The sequence below is a fragment of the Protobothrops mucrosquamatus genome, unplaced genomic scaffold (assembly GCF_001527695.2).
Source record: "Protobothrops mucrosquamatus isolate PMUCROS unplaced genomic scaffold, P.Mucros_1.0 scaffold_19, whole genome shotgun sequence".
Lineage (NCBI taxonomy): Eukaryota > Metazoa > Chordata > Lepidosauria > Squamata > Viperidae > Protobothrops > Protobothrops mucrosquamatus.
In genome coordinates this window covers 962,135-980,940 of record NW_015386095.1, presented here as the reverse complement: position 1 = coordinate 980,940, position 18,806 = coordinate 962,135, and the positions used below count along the sequence as shown (strand labels likewise).

At 37.9% G+C, this 18,806-nt stretch overlaps 1 protein-coding gene across 1 annotated transcript in view; it reads right to left on the bottom strand.

Moving 5' to 3' along the window:
* TMEM131 (transmembrane protein 131) overlaps nucleotides 1-18,806 on the bottom strand; it is a 106,050-nt gene that overhangs the window by 14,334 nt on the left and 72,910 nt on the right. The window contains exons 30-31 of the mRNA XM_015830579.1: nucleotides 14,382-14,540; nucleotides 13,036-13,628 (exon numbers count right to left, since the gene is read on the bottom strand). Of these exons, the coding sequence (XP_015686065.1) occupies nucleotides 13,036-13,628; nucleotides 14,382-14,540 (752 nt within the window). The remainder of the gene's footprint in view (nucleotides 1-13,035; nucleotides 13,629-14,381; nucleotides 14,541-18,806) is intronic.

The following is an 18,806-nucleotide window of genomic DNA, read 5'->3' as shown; positions in this document are numbered from 1 at the left end:
TAGTTTTATCTTTCCCTTTTACAGATTTGCTGTTTATAGCGGCCTAAATTTGCTCAAATCCAATTGCTGTTGATTTTCTATTTATGAAGGACTTTATCACATTGTTTTCTGAAAAAGACAACTGTTCTTTATTTCTATGATATTCTTTAGACAATAGTGCTCTTTAAACCAAGTCTATATAATATGCTGCCTGCTAAGCAGTTTTGTACAGTCAACTGCATTTAAAAAAACCCAAAAACAATTTTGCTAGATCAGCCTGCTTCTAAGTCAGGAGACAACAAGAACTGATGGAAAGTCTACCAAAATATGGTAAGCAACCATGGAAGAATCAGTAAAGAGTCTAACCAAACTATTTCAGCAAGCCTGGACAATGACATAGTGGCCAACAGATTGCAAGAAATCAGTCCAAATAACAATACCAAAGAAAGAAGGTTTTCAGGGGAAGAATGGTAGACTATGAAAGTGGAGCTGCCGACTGTGGGGAAAAAAAACCTAGTAAATAGACTGGTCCCTTGGAAGCTCTTTCGATAAGGAGAGGATTAAACATTGCTACATACATACATACATACATACATACATACATACATACATACATACATACATACATACATACTTCAGCAGTATGTGGATCGAGAACTACCAGAAGTACAGGCAGGATTTTGAAGAGGCAGAGGAACTAGAGATCAAATTGCCAACATACGCTGGATCATGGAGAAAGCTAGGGAGTTCCAGAAAAACATCTACTTCTGCTTCATTGACTATGCTAAAGCTTTTGATTGTGTGGATCACAACAAATTGTGGCAAGTTCTTAAAGAGATGGGAGTACCAGACCATCTGATTTGTCTCTTGAGAAATCTATATGCGGGTCAAGAAGCAACAGTGAGAACTGGACACGGAACCACTGATTGGTTCAAAATTGGGAAAGGAGTCCGGCAAGGCTGTATACTGTCGCCCTGCCTATTTAACTTATATGCAGAGCACATCATGAGAAAGGCAGGGCTAGATGAATCAAAAGTTGGAATTAAGATTGCTGGGAAAAATATCAACAACCTAAGATATGCAGATGATACCACTCTAATGGCAGAAAGTGAAGAGGAACTAAAGAGCCTCTTGATACGGGTGAAGAAGGAGAGTGCAAAAGTTGGCTTGAAACTCAACATTAAGAAAACCAAAATCATGGCATCCGGCCCTCTCAATTCCTGGCAAATAGATGGGGAAGAAATGGAGGTAGTGACAGATTTTATTTTCCTGGGCTCCAAGATCACCTCAGATGGGGACTGCAGCCAAGAAATTAAAAGACGCTTGCTCCTGGAGAGGAAAGCTATGGCAAATCTAGACAGCATACTAAAAAGCAGAGACATCGCCCTGCCAACAAAAGTGCGTATAGTCAAGGTCATGGTTTTCCCAGTTACAATGTATGGCTGTGAAAGTTGGACCATAAGAAAGGCTGAGCAACAAAGAATTGAGGCCTTTGAACTATGGTGCTGGAGAAGACTCCTGCGAGTCCCTTGGACTGCAAGGCGTTCAAACCAGTCAGTCCTAGAAGAGATCAACCCCGACTGCTCTTTAGAAGGCCAGATCCTGAAGTTGAAACTCAAATACTTTGGCCACCTAATGAGAAGGAAGGACTCACTGGAGAAGGGCCTAATACTGGGAAAGATTGAGGGCAATAGAAGAAGGGGACGACAGAGAACGAGGTGGCTGGATGGAGTCACTGAAGCAGTAGGCGTGAACTTAAATGGACTCCAGAAGATGGTAGAGGACAGGAAGACATGGAGGAACGTTGTCCATGGGGTCGCGATGGGTCGGACACGACTTTGCAATAAACAACAACAACAACAGGTGCTCTAGAAGCTGCTCCTTGTGAAAAGCCTGCAGGACAGTGGTCTCATGTGGATCTGACTGCTTGAAGATGAAGGGATCAGCCATCATGCTCACAATTGCAGCCTTTTAAAGGATATTAAGTTTACTAACTTCACTTTCTAATCACTTTAGAAATTGCTTATTAACCACTTTTCAGCTAGTAGAGACTTTCAGAATGAATACCAGGTGAGTCTACCTACAACCCTGTATAAAAGAACATTTTAATAATCTGCTAAAAAAATTAAAGAATTTGAAATAAACAACAAAAAGCTAAATATGATTTTGATCTTACAAAGTTGTAAATGGACTAAGGGTCCAGATAAATTTGAAACATAGAAACTTTTACAATAATATTTTGGAATTAATTATAAAGAACAATTACTTGTGGGAAATAGATCCACTTTGGTTTTTGCAAGACAACAAAGAGAAGTAATTTTATGATTTTTAAAACTGGATAGTAGGGGGGACTAACGATTCTAGGCAGTAACCCCACAAGCTTACTTTTTGTGTTAATTAACTGGGACCTACAAAATGATGCAAAACATCATTGAAATATTAAAAAGAGATTTTTAAAGAATGAAGCCATAAATATCAACAATGTCAGTCAGGATATCTGCCTCTATGGGCAGGCTATGCCTAAAACATGCTATTGAAGAAATTAAAGATGTGGAACAAGTTTTAACTGATGAGACAGAGATGATACTGAAACTGGATTTACAAAGACAGACCAAAAGAATGACTTGGATCAAGATGTCTCACTGGATATACAAAAGAAACTGGCTAATACTTTAAAAATCAAAAATACAAATGAAAAACCAAGGAAGGGACCTGGATTTTTTTTTTTTATTGGATTTACAAAAGAGGCTTGTTAAAGACCTGAAGATCTCTATGTAATGGGTCAAAGAAGAAATGAAGAGCAATCAAATCCTATGACAATATTTGAATGAACTAAAAACTAAGACTATTAGAAAGAAGAAATATGAACTTAGTTTATTTGATCAAGGTTAAAACAAGATAAGTTGTTATTTCTGGTAATCGTTTAGGACTTTCTGCTGACACCAGAATAAGAGATAGATATGGGATGAAGAGATAATTGTTTGTAAACTTATAGGGGGCAAAGAGTCATTAATTTGTTTACATTTGTTGTGATGAATGTTGGAAGTCACTTTTTTACATATTTCTTTTCTCATTATTGTATTCATGTTTTTTCTTTTTTCTTTCTTCTTTCTTGCACGTTTTTTCTATTAGATTTCACTATTATAAAGCAGACAGAATTGCAAAAACTTGTAAAAAGGAGGAAAATGTGTGGAAAAGCCTGACAAATATCATTGGCTACAGCAGACCTCCCTCTCTTACTGAAGGAAATCAGCAACTGACAGATCACCTGAATGTGTTCTACTGTAGGTTTGAGAGGAGACCACTGTCAACTATCACTACACTCCCCATCTCAAATATATCAACAACAGCCAAATCTCCTACATCTGACTCCATCCCTCTGGGCCCCCCACCTCTGGTGATCCTAGAAAAAGAGGTGCAAGTTATATTTCACAGACAAAAGACTGGAAAAGCATCTGGCCCAGATGGAATAACTCCTTCTTGTTTGAAAGTCTGTGCTGATCAACTGGCCCCCATCATCACTTGTGTCTCTGGACTTCCTCTCTGCCTTTGCGAATTGGTTTTGGTTGTTTACTGGCTTGTGTCTGTGGGACTGAGGGTAGCTGCCTTCAGGGAAATGTGGGGTAGAACCTTGCTGGCCGTTGTAGGGCCATCTGTTGTGGCAGTTAACAGAGTAATAAAGAGACTCCATCAATACCTGCCTCTGCCTGGGCAACCTGGGTCATAAAAGGTTAGAGCTGGCCATCTAAAAATCATCACGAATTGGCTGCTAGATCCCTTGCAAGTTGCCTACCATGCAAATTGACAGGGGACGTTGTTAATATGACAGATTGACAGGTGATGTTGTTAATATGACATTGCACTACATCTTACAACATCTTGAATTCCCAAGGACCTATGCAAGGATCCTTTTTGTAGATTTCAGTTCAGAATTCAATATCATCATTCCAGAAATTCTTCTCTCTAAACCAACTCAGCTAGCTGTGCCACACTTGTAGGTGGATTGTAAACTTTCTAACAAATAGAAACCAGCAGGTGAAACTAGGAATTATCACACTGAATATTGGTTCAATTAGTACAGGTGCCCCCCCAGGGCTGTGTGCTCTCTCCATTACTCTTTTCTCTCTGTACCAATGACTGCATCCCTCTGTTAAAGTACTGAAGTTTGCAGATGATACAACAGTCACTAGTCTCATTTGAGATGGGGATGAGTCTGCATACGGATAGGAGACTGAATAACTGGTCAATACTTGGTCAATAAAAAATAAGCTATGCTATGCTCAAAATCAAAATTATTAATAACATTTATATATACACAAACAAAATACCAAAGGTAACAGATTGTGTAACTTTTTGCACACTACCTTTGATAAACAAATAATGATCAGGATGATGCAACATAAAGTCCTATATATAAAGCAAAATGTCTGATTTCAAGCTAGCTTTAGAAAAAAAAACAGAAGAACAGAAAACATTACACTACCCAGAATCCGTCAATGAGGGAGGTGGGCGGTCTAGAAACACATTATATAAACAAACAAACAAACAAACATTACCCACTGATATTGGGTAACTAAGAAAGCCAAATCATATCCGAAAGAAATCAGCATATGTGTCATGCCTCCATCGGAGCCTGAATCTGTGGAGGAAAATGAGCTGGATCGGGACCCGATGGAGGTCGAGGGAGAGGTGTCTGTGGTTTCAGAGGAATGCAGGGAAGAGCAGGCTGAGGCAGGCCAGGGCCCTTCAGGATTGGGACAGGATGAACAGGAGAGATAGAGTTCAGGTGATGAGCAAGGGCCACCCCCACCTGATCCTAGAGCACGGAGAGTGGAGAGAAGGAGGGAACAACACAGGCAGGCTCAACTACTCGGGAGGAGAGTGTCCTGCCCCTCTCCATAAGGCACACCTGGAGACTGAGATTTAAGGAGATGCTGTAGGGAGAGGCATTTGTTGGGAACAAACACTGATTCCTTGGAGTTTTGTGTATGTTGTTGCTGATCTCTTGTTCTGTGACTTTGGCTTGGAAACCCGGAAACTCTGACCATTGGACTGGCTGACAACATTGCTTGGATGTTCAAAGATCTGACTGTATTTTGGTTTCCCTTTTGAAACTGCTCAGGCAAGCGTGTATTCACACAGTCTTTATGATGTATGTGTGATTCCTTGTTATCTCCTGGCCTCTCCTAATCAGACTGTATGTAAAACAACTTGCAGCCAGAGGCGGCTGAAGGTGTGTGTGTCTTCTTTTGTTTGGAGGCTTGCCAGAAATGTGGGAGCATTTGGGGAAAATTTGGAGAAATTAAAGGGTGGTTTGAATTGCCAGCTGACTGCATTGCCTCTGTGCTGTGCCCTGGGTCGTCACAATGTGTTTTCTTGATTCTAGAAAGCCTTTTGTATAAATCATATCAAGCTATGGAATGTCCTTAGGAAAATGAAAATCCAGAATATCTGATTGTCCTCATGAGAAATTTACACACAAGACAGGAATCTTCAATCCAGATAGAAATTGGTGAAATAGACTGGTTTCAACCTATATTCTGAATGTATTGAGGCAATCTGGACTGGAAGAAGATAATCATAGTCTTTAAATTAAAGGAAGAATATATTATCATACCATCAATATAGTATATTGATCAAGTTATTCTAACAGGCGAAAATGCAAAGCCTTTCTGTCTTTGCAGATCAGCAGGGAGGGGGGGAAGAGGGGATGGTTCCACGCAAGTGGCAGGCAAGAGCATTCGCAGTCCCATTTGCGTGAGTGGCGGGCACATGCACCACTTTGCAAATGGAGCTGAGTGCACGCTTGGCCACTGCTTGAACAAATGGAGTTGCTGTGCGCTTGCCTGCTGCTTGCACAACTGGAGCTGCACATGCGCCTGTCCGCTGCTTCCGTGGCCTGGTTCTGAACAGACCATGGCCTAGTAGTGGGCCACAACCCAGGGGGTGAAGACCCCAGCTCTAAAGAGCTAGTTTAGTCTAATAGTTAAGGCACCAGACCAGAAGTTTTAGTCCCACTTTATCATGAAAGCCAGCTGGGGGATCTTAGATCAGTTGTCTCAGCTGCTGCTGTATGGAAAATAGGAAGAGGAAGGAGTGTTAGGTATGTTCGCTGCCTTGACTTATTTGTAAAAATAATAAAAGTGGGATACAAACAAACAAATAAATGTGTTAGAAAAGACATTCAGATGCTATGACAGGTCTACATTTACAGAAACTATAATTAGGCAGACCATTTTCCCTCTGATCCTCTATGGATGAGAAAAGTGAACTTTGAACCATAGAAGAATTTGATGCTTTTGAACTTTGGTATTGGAGAAGTCTCTTGGTAATATAATGGATAGCAGGTACACAAACAAATGGATCACATAACATATCAACCCACAGTTCTCATGCAAGGCAGAAATAACCAGGCTCAAAATATCAGATTTTGGATATCCCATGCAAAAAACAGCCTCCCTTGAGACCATAATGCTGGGAAAAGCGGAAAGAAAGAGAACCTGCAAAAAATACACTACTGAGATATAAGGCAAAATTCCCCAACCTTTCCGGCTTTGCGGACTGGTGGGTGGGGAAGAAGGGATGCATGTTCGCTCGCCTACCGCTTTGGGTGGCCTGGTTCTAAACAGCTCATGAACTAGTTGTGGGCTGCAGCCTGGGGTTTGGGGACCACTGTGATAAGGAGATCTGGGGGTGCTGTGGTTAGAATGTAGTATTGCAGGCTAACTCTGCCAACGGTCTGGAGTTTGATCCTGACTGGGTTCAAGGTGGACTCAGCCATTCTTCCGAGGTCAGTAAAATGAAGACCCAGATTATTGGGGGCAATATGCTGACATTATAAACTGCTCAGAAAGTCCTGTAAAGCACCATGGGGCTGTATATAAGTCTAAGTGCTATTGCTATAGGATCTGGGTGCTTGGTAATCAGTTTGCACTTTGCAGTGTCCACAGTCATGGGATCACCATTTGTGATCCTTCCTGCTGGATTCCCAAAAGCAAAGCCCATAGGAGAAAGCAGGAAAGACAGCAACTTTTCCCCACCTTAATAGCAGCCATCCCCAGCTCCATTCATGCTAGCCATACACACACTTACAGTTCTCTCCCACTTGGAAGCAGCCCCACTCAGCCCCACAGCCCCCTGCTGGCCACTGCATACCCTCCCCCTTCCTGGTAGTAACTACTTGCTTGTCCACCAGCTACTTGTGAGCTGGCTGGAACTTGCAGTTAGCTTTGCCACTCTGGATGTTGAAAACCAGCAGGAAGGGTCGCAAATGGTGACTGCTGGAATTGCTATTGCCAAGCAGTATGATCATGTGATATTGTGCTTTATAACTGCATTGCTTAGCAATGGAAATTCCAGTCCCAATTATCCCCATTATCATCATTAACAAGAACTACTTTATATACATAAATTCTTTTATGGAAGATAGCCCTAACACTAAGTTTTAAAATAGATTGCAAGGAAGCCTAACCTTTACCTGCAATTTTATGCAAATATGAATAAAATAATTTAGTCATAAACATTAAGTCAGAAAGAAATAGCATGGAAATAAAGAACCTACAACATGGTTATATCATATGTGGGATTTGAATGCACCCTCTTGTATTTCTCTTTATATTTACAATTTTTAATGATTAATAGCTTGGTTTGAATTTTGTGTGCTATCCAGAGTCACATACATGAGAGAGGTGGTTATTTGTAAATAAATAAATCTGACCAAAATTTTAATTTTCAGGTTAACTATATCCTGAAACCTCAAGATTGCTTTAACTTAACCAAAAAGGCAATAAAAAATTTACTCTAAAATTCTACCAATAAGCAATCCCAAGCATAACATGAAAATAATAGTTTATGTTAAAATTATTGCTAAATACTGTATTTTACTAGACACTACATTTTGATTGATTTTATGTCATATTTTTGATTCCTAGTGACCACATAGATTGATTTTGTCCATGATAATCTATTCCTATCCATGATAATTTATCGTAATCTATTCTTTCAAGTGTCCCAAAAATACACTCATCACCACCATAATTTAGTCCATCCACCTTGCTGCCGGACATCCTCTTTTTCCCTTCCCTTCCACTCCTACATTAGAACTTTTTCTAGAGAGCTGTGTCTTTGCATAATGTGTCCAAAGTACAAGAATTTGAGCCTGGTCATTTGTGACTTTAGTGAGAATTCTGGGTTGATTTGAACACCAACGTTCAAAGGTGCAAATACTCTTCTATTCTACTTCTTTTAAAGTCCAACTTTCATTTCATGTCCCAATCTCCCTGGTCATTTACCCACCAATCCACACGTTCTTGTAGCCAAATACCTCTGCAGTTATTTTGATGACTCAGTGACTATCTCCATCTCCATGACCTGATGTTTCATTTTGAGTAAGATTTTAGGATAAAGGCAAGATATTTCTGCTAGATGACTGTTCCAGGTTTGTGCATCTAATGTTTTAATCTGAAATCCCTCTGGAACAAAGTATGAAAATGGGTGATTGTAGGCCATGCATTTGAAGTAAAGTCCACTACTCAGCAATATCAACTGATTAGCTCTATTTCTGCGTTTGAGGGACTTAAGGTGGGAAAGTCTCATTTGTAGGTAAAGAATATATGGAGCAAATATGTAAGCTAAATCTGGAACTAATGCATTCAGTTTGCAAAAGTAGCAGGGAGTGAATTAAACAAGATTTTCATATACAGAGAGATTTTTCACAGAAATTGGGGAGGAAATTCAAATGGGCAGAAGAGAATTGTAGCTACAAAGAAAAATGGCACAAAAGCAGCTGACAGATCGAGTCAGATTTTACAAGTTTTAGGGCCTGAAAAAACATCAAGGATGAATTGAAGACCTTTGGGCCCATTTTTGGGTGGAGGGATCAATATCCCTGGAGCAGATTTCCAGAGGAATGGTCCAAAGAAGACCCAATTAGAAGATCAACATTGTGCTAACCACAAGAGTTGGCCAGTTAAGTTTTGTTCACAGCCCTTGAGCTAAGGGGAATGCATTTAATTGAAGATAAAACCTGAGTTTAGGATAGATACACTGGTCTCTGAAGATGACTACTTTGCAGGCAACTGCTAAATAGAATAATAAATGACTTGTTTCCTTTACTACATTCCAAGCTTTTAATGGCAACATGCAGGGCGGGGTTAAGGCAGGGCAGCATAGGAGTTAACTGCATGCAGTTTATAGAGCTACCAAGATATAAAAACTAGGTTCAGAAGCATTTATCTTCCAATATTACAAATATAAAGGAGAAAACTGGACAGATTTAGAAATATAATCTTGTGTGCTATGTTTTATCTCTTTAGAATACCTACATTCTCCCCTGGCAATGCAAATAAAAAGTATTATAATGGAAAGCCTATTCTACTTGATTTCTTGAAAAAGAAGTGAATTTTAGATGGTTGATCCCAGAAGGGATCTTAATCTACTGGGATACGAAAAGATATAGACTGGATACACCGCTTAAAGCATTGGAATTTTTTGACAATCACAGAGCGTTTTTGGAAAAAGGTAATCCTGAATCCAAGAAGCAAGAGGAAATGGGTGCTGAAGGAACGGCCAAATAACTACAGGAGGAAGAAGTTAAAAATACATATTCAGAAGAAGGAGCAAGACCGAGAGACCAGAGACAGATAACATTGACTAGAAGATTGAGACCTAGATATAACTGAAAGACATGGAGGAGATTGGAATTTTATCAATAAATATAAATGGACTGAGTTCTCCCTCAAAAAGGAGAATTTTTTTTACTAGACTACAAAAATTAAAAATGGACATAATTTGCCTCCAAAAGAAACATATTAAGAGATAACATTTCAAAATTTTAGAACAACCGAAAATGGGCAAACTTTATTTTACACTTGCATCCCAAAAGAGGAATAGCCCTTTATATAAAAGAAAAGATGAATCCCAAACAAATCTACGCAGATGAAGAGGGAAGAATATTAATGGTGGAAATTATGGTGGACCAAAAACAGATATTGATGGTAGCAATATATGCACCTAATGATAAGCAAGAACAATTCTATCAACAATTACAAAAGAAAATAGTGGACTTAAACTACCAAAATCTTTGCATACTGGGAGACTTTAATGCAATAGTAGACTCGACTCTGGACTATAAAAGCCATAAATAAGGGAGAAAAGGAGGAAATATTTTACCTAAAGCGTTTTTAAAAATGAAAGAAGAATTGTGTATTCAAGTTATATGGAGAGAGAGAAACTCAGAAAAATCACAACATACATTCTATTCAAATACACATAAATCATGGTCTAGAATTGATATGATATGGACATCTTTTGACTTGAAAATGATAATACAAGAAGTAGAGATAGAAACTAATGTTTGGGCAGATCACAACCCAACAAAAATGACTTGGAAAAGGAACCAAGAAAAAACTAAGATGGTCTCTGAATAAATCTATATTGAAAGAAAAAGAATTCTTACAACTAGCAACAAAGGAAATGGATTTTTTTTTAAATAAATAGGAAAGAACGAGGGGATAGATGGGGAACTCATCAAATTTGCAGACGACACCAAGCTGGCAGGAATAGCCAACACTCCAGAAGACAGGCTTAAGATACAGAAGGATCTGGACAGACTTGAACACTGGGCACTATCTAACAAAATGAAATTCAATGGTGAAAAAAGCAAGAAAAATTCAATGGTGAAAAAAGCAAGCATTTAGGCAAGAAAAACCAAATGCACAAGTACAGCATAGGTGGCACCTTGCTCAATAGTAGTAACTGTGAGAGGGACCTCGGAGTCCTAGTGGACAATCACCTAAATATGAGCCAGCAGTGCGCTGCAGCTGCCAAAAAGGCCAACACAGTGCTAGGCTGCATTAACAGAGGGATAGAATCAAGATCACGTGAAGTGTTAATACCACTTTACAATGCCTTGGTAAGGCCACACTTGGAATACTGCATCCAGTTTTGATCACCGCGATGTAAAAAAGATGTTGAGACTTTGGAAAGAGTACAGAGAAGAGCAACAAAGATGATTAGGGGACTGGAGGCTAAAGCATATAAGGAACGGCTGCTGGAATTGGGTATGTCTAGTTTAATGAAGAGAAGGACGAGAGGGGACATGATAGCAGTGTTCCAATATCTCAGGGGTTGCCATAAAGAAGAGGGAGNATCAAGGAGAGAAGCAATCTAGAACTAAGGAGAAACTTCCTGACAGTGAGAACAATTAACCAGTGGAACAACCTGCCTCCAGAAGCGGTGAATGCTCCAACACTGGAAGTTTTTAAGAAGAGACTGGACAGCCATTTGTCCGAAATGGTATAGGATTTCCTGCCTGAGCAGGGGGTTGGACTAGATGACCTTCAAGGTCTCTTCCAACTTTACTATTATTATTATTATTATTATTATTATTATTATTATTATTATTATTATTATTATTATTATTATTATTATTATAAGAAGAAGAAACATCCCTTCAAAATGTATGGGACATGGCTAAAGCATATTTTAGAGGGTTGGCCATAACCTATACTACTAAAAAGAACAAAGAAAAGAAACAACTACAGTTAAAGCTGAGAGAAGAACTTAAAAAATTGGAACTAGAGTTACAAATAGACCCACAAAAGAAAGTCCTTAAGAAACAAATGGAGATAATAAAACATAAACTAAACCTGGCTGAGATGGATATAATGGCACAACAGATTAAACGGACTAAACAGATTTTTTTTTTTGAAAATGCTAACAAGCCGGGGAGATGGCTAGTATATAGATTGAAGAAAGAAAAAAAAAAGATAAATAAGCTACAAGATTCAAAAGGAGAACTACAGTTTCACAATGATGCAATGAAAAAATTATTAAAGATTACTATGAGACACTTTACAAGGCAGAGGTGGTTTCTAAAGAGGAAATACAGTTGTATCTAAAAGAAACAGATTTGCCAAAAATCCCGGAGAATATTCGAAATATACTAAATGGGAAAATATCAACGATGGAGATTATAGAAGCTATAAAAAGACAAAAAAAAGACAAGACTCCGGGCCCAGACGGTCTTCTTGCAGAATTCTATGTAGCATTACAAGATATATTAAGTCTGATGTTGAAAGAATTGTGTAATAAAATCTTTTCGGAGACAAAAATACCAAACTCGTGGACATTTTTTAAAGCTTGAAAACATATTATCACTAAAGTTTGTTTTAGTTCCCAGGATTCTTCTGCACAGAGGCACATGTACACATATTAAAATGTTAGACCAGCTGCCAAATTCTTCTTTATCTCTTCAACAATTCTGGTCCACTTCCAAAATATACAATAGTGGCATTCCCTAAAGATAGTGGAAATACAGAAGAAAGCTCAAACTGCTTTCTTCTGTATTTCCACTATCTTTAGGGAATGCCACTATTGCTTCCCCCCATTGCTTCCCCCCCCCCATTATGGAAGGAGTATAAGCAGCTAGCATTGTACTATAGTTATTGCCTCTTCTATTGTCTCCCTTATCTAGCAATACTTCTCCAAATCACTAATCTCTTGATAAGCTCAGAGATACAGGTAGTTCTCAATTTACAACCATTGGAAGTTACAATGGCACTGAAAAAAGTGACATGATCATTTTTCAGACTTATGACCACTGCAGCATCCCCACAGTCACGTGATCAAAATTTGGATGCTTGGCAACTGGTTCATATTTCTGATGGCCTGGGGTCATGTGATCACCTTTTGCGACCTTCTGAGAAGCAAAGTCAACGGGGAAGTCAGATTCACTTAACAACCATGTTAACAACTGCAGTGATTCACTTAATAAGTGTGGCAAGAAAGGTCATAAAATGGGGCTAAACTCACTTAATAAATGTCTTGCTTAGCAACATAAATTTTTGGGCTCAATTGTTGTTGTAAGTCGAAAAGTACCTGTATGTTAGTGGTTGCTGACTCAGAGATCAGTAAAACCTTATACTGGCTTGCTCATAAAGAAGAAATGTGTGATACAGGCTTGAGTGTTTAGAAATTAGTCTTTCAACAACCCATTTTACTTTATATATTTACTTTTATACTACTTAAAAGTACAGTTAATCAGGAATTTATTACCTTTATTTTTTGCTACTGGAGAGGGTGGTTGCTCTGTAAATACATCGGGTGAAGGTGATTCTGGGTGATCAAAGTCTTTATCCATGGTTTCCATGAGAGTGGCAATATCAGAGTCTTCTGAACTATGCCTTGTGTTGTTAGCACATTCTGAATGTGAAGGTGTAGACTGCTGCATCTGTGATGAGGAATTTTCATTCTGATGCTCCTGTTGTTGAGATACCACTGGTAGCTCTGGTAAATGTTGCTCTAGTAAAACTGGTGTATGTTGTTGGTTTGATTGCAAATTTTGTTTTGTGCTTTTGGACTTCCTGCCTGCTGCATGATTCTGAGTTGCAGCATTAGAATCCAAGCAGACAGAACCTGCTCTGTTCCCAGTCTGTGCAGAACCTGCCTGCACAGAAGTTCTGTTTGCAATATTAGAACTGTTTTTAAACTTCATGTTATCAACTTCAACTGAATTTCTATTGCTGTGTAGATTCACTGATGAGTTACATTGTTTATGACTTCCTGCACTGGATCGTGATGAGGAACTTCCTGGTCCATAGATTCCTCTGGAAGAGCTGTGATTTGACTCTGATCCAAGGGGATTCAAGCTGAAATAAAAATAACCACATTTAAATCTCACAATACAAATATTTAGAACATGGGGATCAAGCTACTTACTAAAATGCATGAGGTTTTAATGAGTGGATATTAAATTCAATTTTAATAAAGTGAAGAGGTATGTGGAATTAATGCTTAATTTAGATCTAAAAGCTCAATATATTAAATAAGTTTCCATTCTGTAATCACTGCTGACACTTTTTAAGATTCCACTGCCACTCTTTCTTCATGTATATATTTTCTGTATAACTGAATTTCAACCATATATTAGCCTTAGAATTCTGCAAATAACTAAAGGCTGGTCTCATGCATCACTTAAAATATATTCAAGAACATGATAGAACCATTCCAAAGGATCTGTATATTAGGATAAGAATAAAGCTCTATATTATTATTTACTTTTGCGCTTTGATTTATTTTCTATTTCTACTGCTACAAAATATAAGATGTCTACCGTGGATTTACTAATTTGACATATATCTAGAGTTAAAATAATCTTTTAACATGTTTTCCTTAAAACTAATAATCTAATTTTGGGAAAATAATATATTAATTGGTATTTATTAAGCAAGATAATATAGTCTAAGCAACAAATTTGACCAGTAATTTTTAATTCCATAATTATTCTGTATGTATATAGATTTGCTCAAATGTTGTGACTTCAGTACAAATCCATTCTGAGGGCAACATAAATTAGTGAAACTGTCACTTTGAAAGCATTTAATTTCTAAGTAAAGCCATACTTTCCATCAGATGAAATTCCAAGTATTCTCCTGAGATCAAATGGCCTTCCCATATCAAAAGGAGGATTGGATGCTTCAAAGGAAAGGCGCCTTCTAAATGGTTCCCAAATTCCTTGAGCTTCTAAATAGGCTGTTCCAATTACCAAAAGGAAGAGCACACTGCAAGAGAAGTGTAAGTGCTTTTATTATTTTGATACTTCAAAATCAAAAGATATAATGATAGTCTATTTGCATTGATACTAATTATAAAATTCCATTCCTTGATTTACTAAACTGTAAAATATACAAAATAAGCTTAAATATTGATTCAGCCAATCAGACATGATTTGTTTTAATTTTTACTATTTCACTTTATGGGGAAAAAATAGACAAATGGCAACCAGTGCAAGTATTTCAGTAGTAATCCAATATTTTTTGGAAATTGCTCATTTACAATTCTATGACTATTAAAGATTTCAGAATAAATTTGAAAAGCCACCTGATGAATTTACATTCCTTCTGGATCAAGAAGAATTAACTGTAAGTTTAAGAATGTTAAAAATTGGAAATAAATGTCAAAGAGCTAAGCAAGATTTTGGTCTAAGAAAATTATAAATGATTTAAGAGTCCACGCAAGTTTGGACCATGAAACTTTTAGCGTAAGATTTTGGAAATAATTAAATAAAATAAACAGCATTTTGTGGAAATTAGAATGTTTTGTGTATCTTGAATGAAAACAGAAACTTGAATTTTATAATCTGAGAAATTGGATATTAGAGGGGACTAACGATTCCAGGCAGGGGAAAAAACAAACTCAAACACTTTGGGTTTTAGTTAGTGTGGAGATTTACAAAATGATACAAGACACTATAACATTAGAAATATTTCAGGAGAGTTTTCAAGAATGTGATCAGATGTAAATAGCTACAATACTAGAAACATCAGCAATGATGTCTGCCTCTATGGATAGACTATATCCAAAAGATGTTAATTTATGTTTCCTGCAAGTACAAGGTCTGCTTTTTATGGATCAACTGACTCTTGATCCATTAGTTGTGACAGGAATTGACCAACAAGCTTGTCACTTGAGCCTGATGCCATGGGCTGAGAGGAAATGACTGGCCAAAGTCACTCAGCCAGCTTTCATGCCTAAGGCAGGACTGGAAATTCAGTATCTAATTTTCTAACCTTAACCACTAGACCAAACTGGCTCTCAAATCCCACAGATGTGAAATCTGATGTATAAATACTGGAACCAAAAATACTAGCTAATAAAACAGTGAGAATTATAAGATGGAAGAAGCAGTTAAAGTGGAATTACAAATGACAAAGCAAGAGAATGACCAGGATAAGAACTTAAACTGAATACAAAAGAACCTGGTTAAAGTTTTTAAAAGATCTTCTTTGAGAGTTTAGCAAATCAAAATCTGATAATAACTCTTCAATGGATTTACTAAGGTGGTTCGCTAAAGCCTCAAAGAAACCTCTGTGATGGGAAAAAAAATTGAAGAGAGACCAAATTCTACAACAATATTTGAATGAATTATAATAATTATAATTTATAATAAATAAATAAATAATACTAATAGAGTTGGAAGGGACCTTGGAGGTCTTCTAGTCCAGGGGTCCCCAACCCCTGGTCCATGGACCAGTACCAGGCCACAGCATGCCAGCAACCGGTCCGCACAAATAAGCAAAGCCCCATCTGCGGGATGTAGGCAGCACACAAAACCACACATCCTCCGGTCCACGGAAAAACCTCTCTCCACGGAACCAGTCCTTGGTGCCCAAAAGGTTGGGGACCTCTGTTCTAGTCCAACCCCCTGCTCAGACAGAAAACTCTATACCATTTCAGACAAATAGTTGTCCAGTCTCTTCTTAAAAACTCCCAGTGTTGGAGCATTCACAACTTCTGGAGGCAGGTTGTTCCACTGATTACTTGTTCTAACTCTCAGGAAATTTATCTTTAGTTCTTAAAGATCAAGACTGTTAGAACTAAATGGAAGGAAAATAAAACTGATTTGTTTGATTAAGGTTAAAATAAGACTTGTTTTTATAAAGTTATGGTAATCCTTTACAGATTTTTTGCTGACACCAGGATTGAAAAAGTTAATAATTTATGGATTTGCATATAGATAAGGGATGGGCTATGGGAAGAAAAGATATTGATTTGTAACCTTATAGAGCAACCCCCTCCTGCAGCCCACCACTGGGCCGTGACCCATTTGGAACCAGGCCGCACAAGTGGGTGGGTGAGCTTGCATGCATGCAGCTCTACTCCCTGCCACTCACACAGAACCATTCCCTTCCCCTCGCCAGGTTGCCAAGCCAGAAAGATTGGGGACAGCTGTTATAGAGAGTAAAGAGTTATCAAAATTGTGGTGATGAAGAATGAAAGTAACTTCTTGGCATATTTTTTTTATCTTCTTTTTCTTTTTTTGCATTTTTTAAATCTTTTACTAAGTTTAGTTTGTATAACAAAAATTATGAAAAAAGTACAGGATAATTAATAAGGTACAGTTTTTCCTTCTAACTCAACCCCCAAGATCACCCAAAAAAATTCAGCATCAAATATGGCTGAAAATATAACTATTTTCAGTATTTTCAGTATATTCAGTATCATTCAGGTGCAAATGAAACTGCAAGCCTACTAACTTTACTTGGAATATTTAAAACTATCCTGTAGTTCCAATGAGAGAAACTTTCTGTCTTAAAATTTAATAATATTAACAAGATAATTAACACTATATTAATAAGTGAAAAGGGGAGAGATTAAGTAAACAATGATCTCTCCACATACTCTGGGTTCCTAATCTCAAAATCTACAAATTGAAAATATCCAAAATAACAGTATTAGCAGTTATTGAGCCTTATGAACTATCTCAACATTGGAATACAAATCAAGATGATGGCCTGCAAACAATAATTCAAGTTGCTTGTGCTGAGCTGCCAATCATTTAAACCTCCCTGTCAACGCTGCTAATATTGTATATTCTTGCTTTGACAAAATATGCAGAACTGTCTGGTATTTTTAGAGTTAATGCAGAGGAGTAGGAGGGAGGAGGGAAAAGCCCGGGAAAGGGAAAGGAAGGGAACCTTTGCCCTTCACACTAATTGGAGAACATAAATCATGACAGCAAAATAGGGAGTGGAAATGCTAGCAAAAATAACTGCTTGGTGGGTGGGGATTTCAGACCCTAGCATTGCCTTTCATCATGCTTGTGCCGACATTTTGTCACATAAATAAAGAGACTTTTTTAGGATAAAATGCCTGGAAGTTCTTTGAAGTGTTTCATTAGTCGGAACCATGACACTCCAATTCAAAAAATACTGATGGATGTTATGCTGCACAGTGAGGAAAGGAATGTCAGTTTCTTTTGTGGGGATGAAATAAGGAAAGAGAAACAATTTTCAGTGCCTCCTCTGCTACAAATTAGGATTCAAATGGGTCTTCAGAAGGTCCTTACTCAACCTGCACAATATTGAAAATTCCTCTGCTTGTGCTCCAGCTGTCATCATATTAATGTCGTTGCTCTCTACATTCTATGAAACAAAAGTTTTGCTTTAGCTCTGTGAGAGAAGGAAGAGTCTTTGGACTGATAGTATTAGTTAACTGGGATACTTCCATATTCCAATAAACAGCTAGGGCATCAATGACAAAAACTTCCCCGAACACATTAACCATCCAGATTCATCAGGTGCACAGTAAGGCCATTTTAACTGAAAAACATTCCTGCACAAGTTTGGAGCAGCCATCAATTTAAACAGATGTGATTTGTCCCTTATAATGTCTGGGGCCAGATACATGTTGAGTCAAGTTTCTGGCCATCATAGATTTCACAAAACCCTAAGTTATTTCTACCTGGGCAGCCCCAGTTTGGACACTGAGATTTTCCAGGACAAAAAGTTTAAGGTAACTGATTGCCATACATGAAATAATCTTGCCTAATTCTGAAGAGAGATGGAAAGCAATGAAACAGACAATTAGGTAACATTAGCCCTAAAATGATCCTGTCACCAAAACTCAGCAGCAGGCACTCAAATCTGAGTTTCAGATGAAAATTTGGTCAGCAAGAGGGAATTTCAATAAACCATTACTGTGCCACTTCTTTAACCTCTACTCTTTTCATATTATACAATAGAGTACCCCCACTTAAACAGTGAATTCTACCTCATCAGTCAACTGATAATATGCCTGGTTGATGCTTTCATGCAGGATTAAATTCTGGGGAAACAGATGGCAAAGCAACAACTGATTTGATAACTGAAAAAGAAGACTTTTAAGATTAGGAGGAATACCAATGCTATCAATTTGAAAGCTCCAGTTAGGCAACAACTTGAAGGTAAAGAAGGCAAATCACTACTTTTCCTCCTTTCATCAATAAGGATCAAGTTGCATTTTCCCAGAATTTCTTGTTTCTTTGGTTACTTATTTTGTTTGCTCCA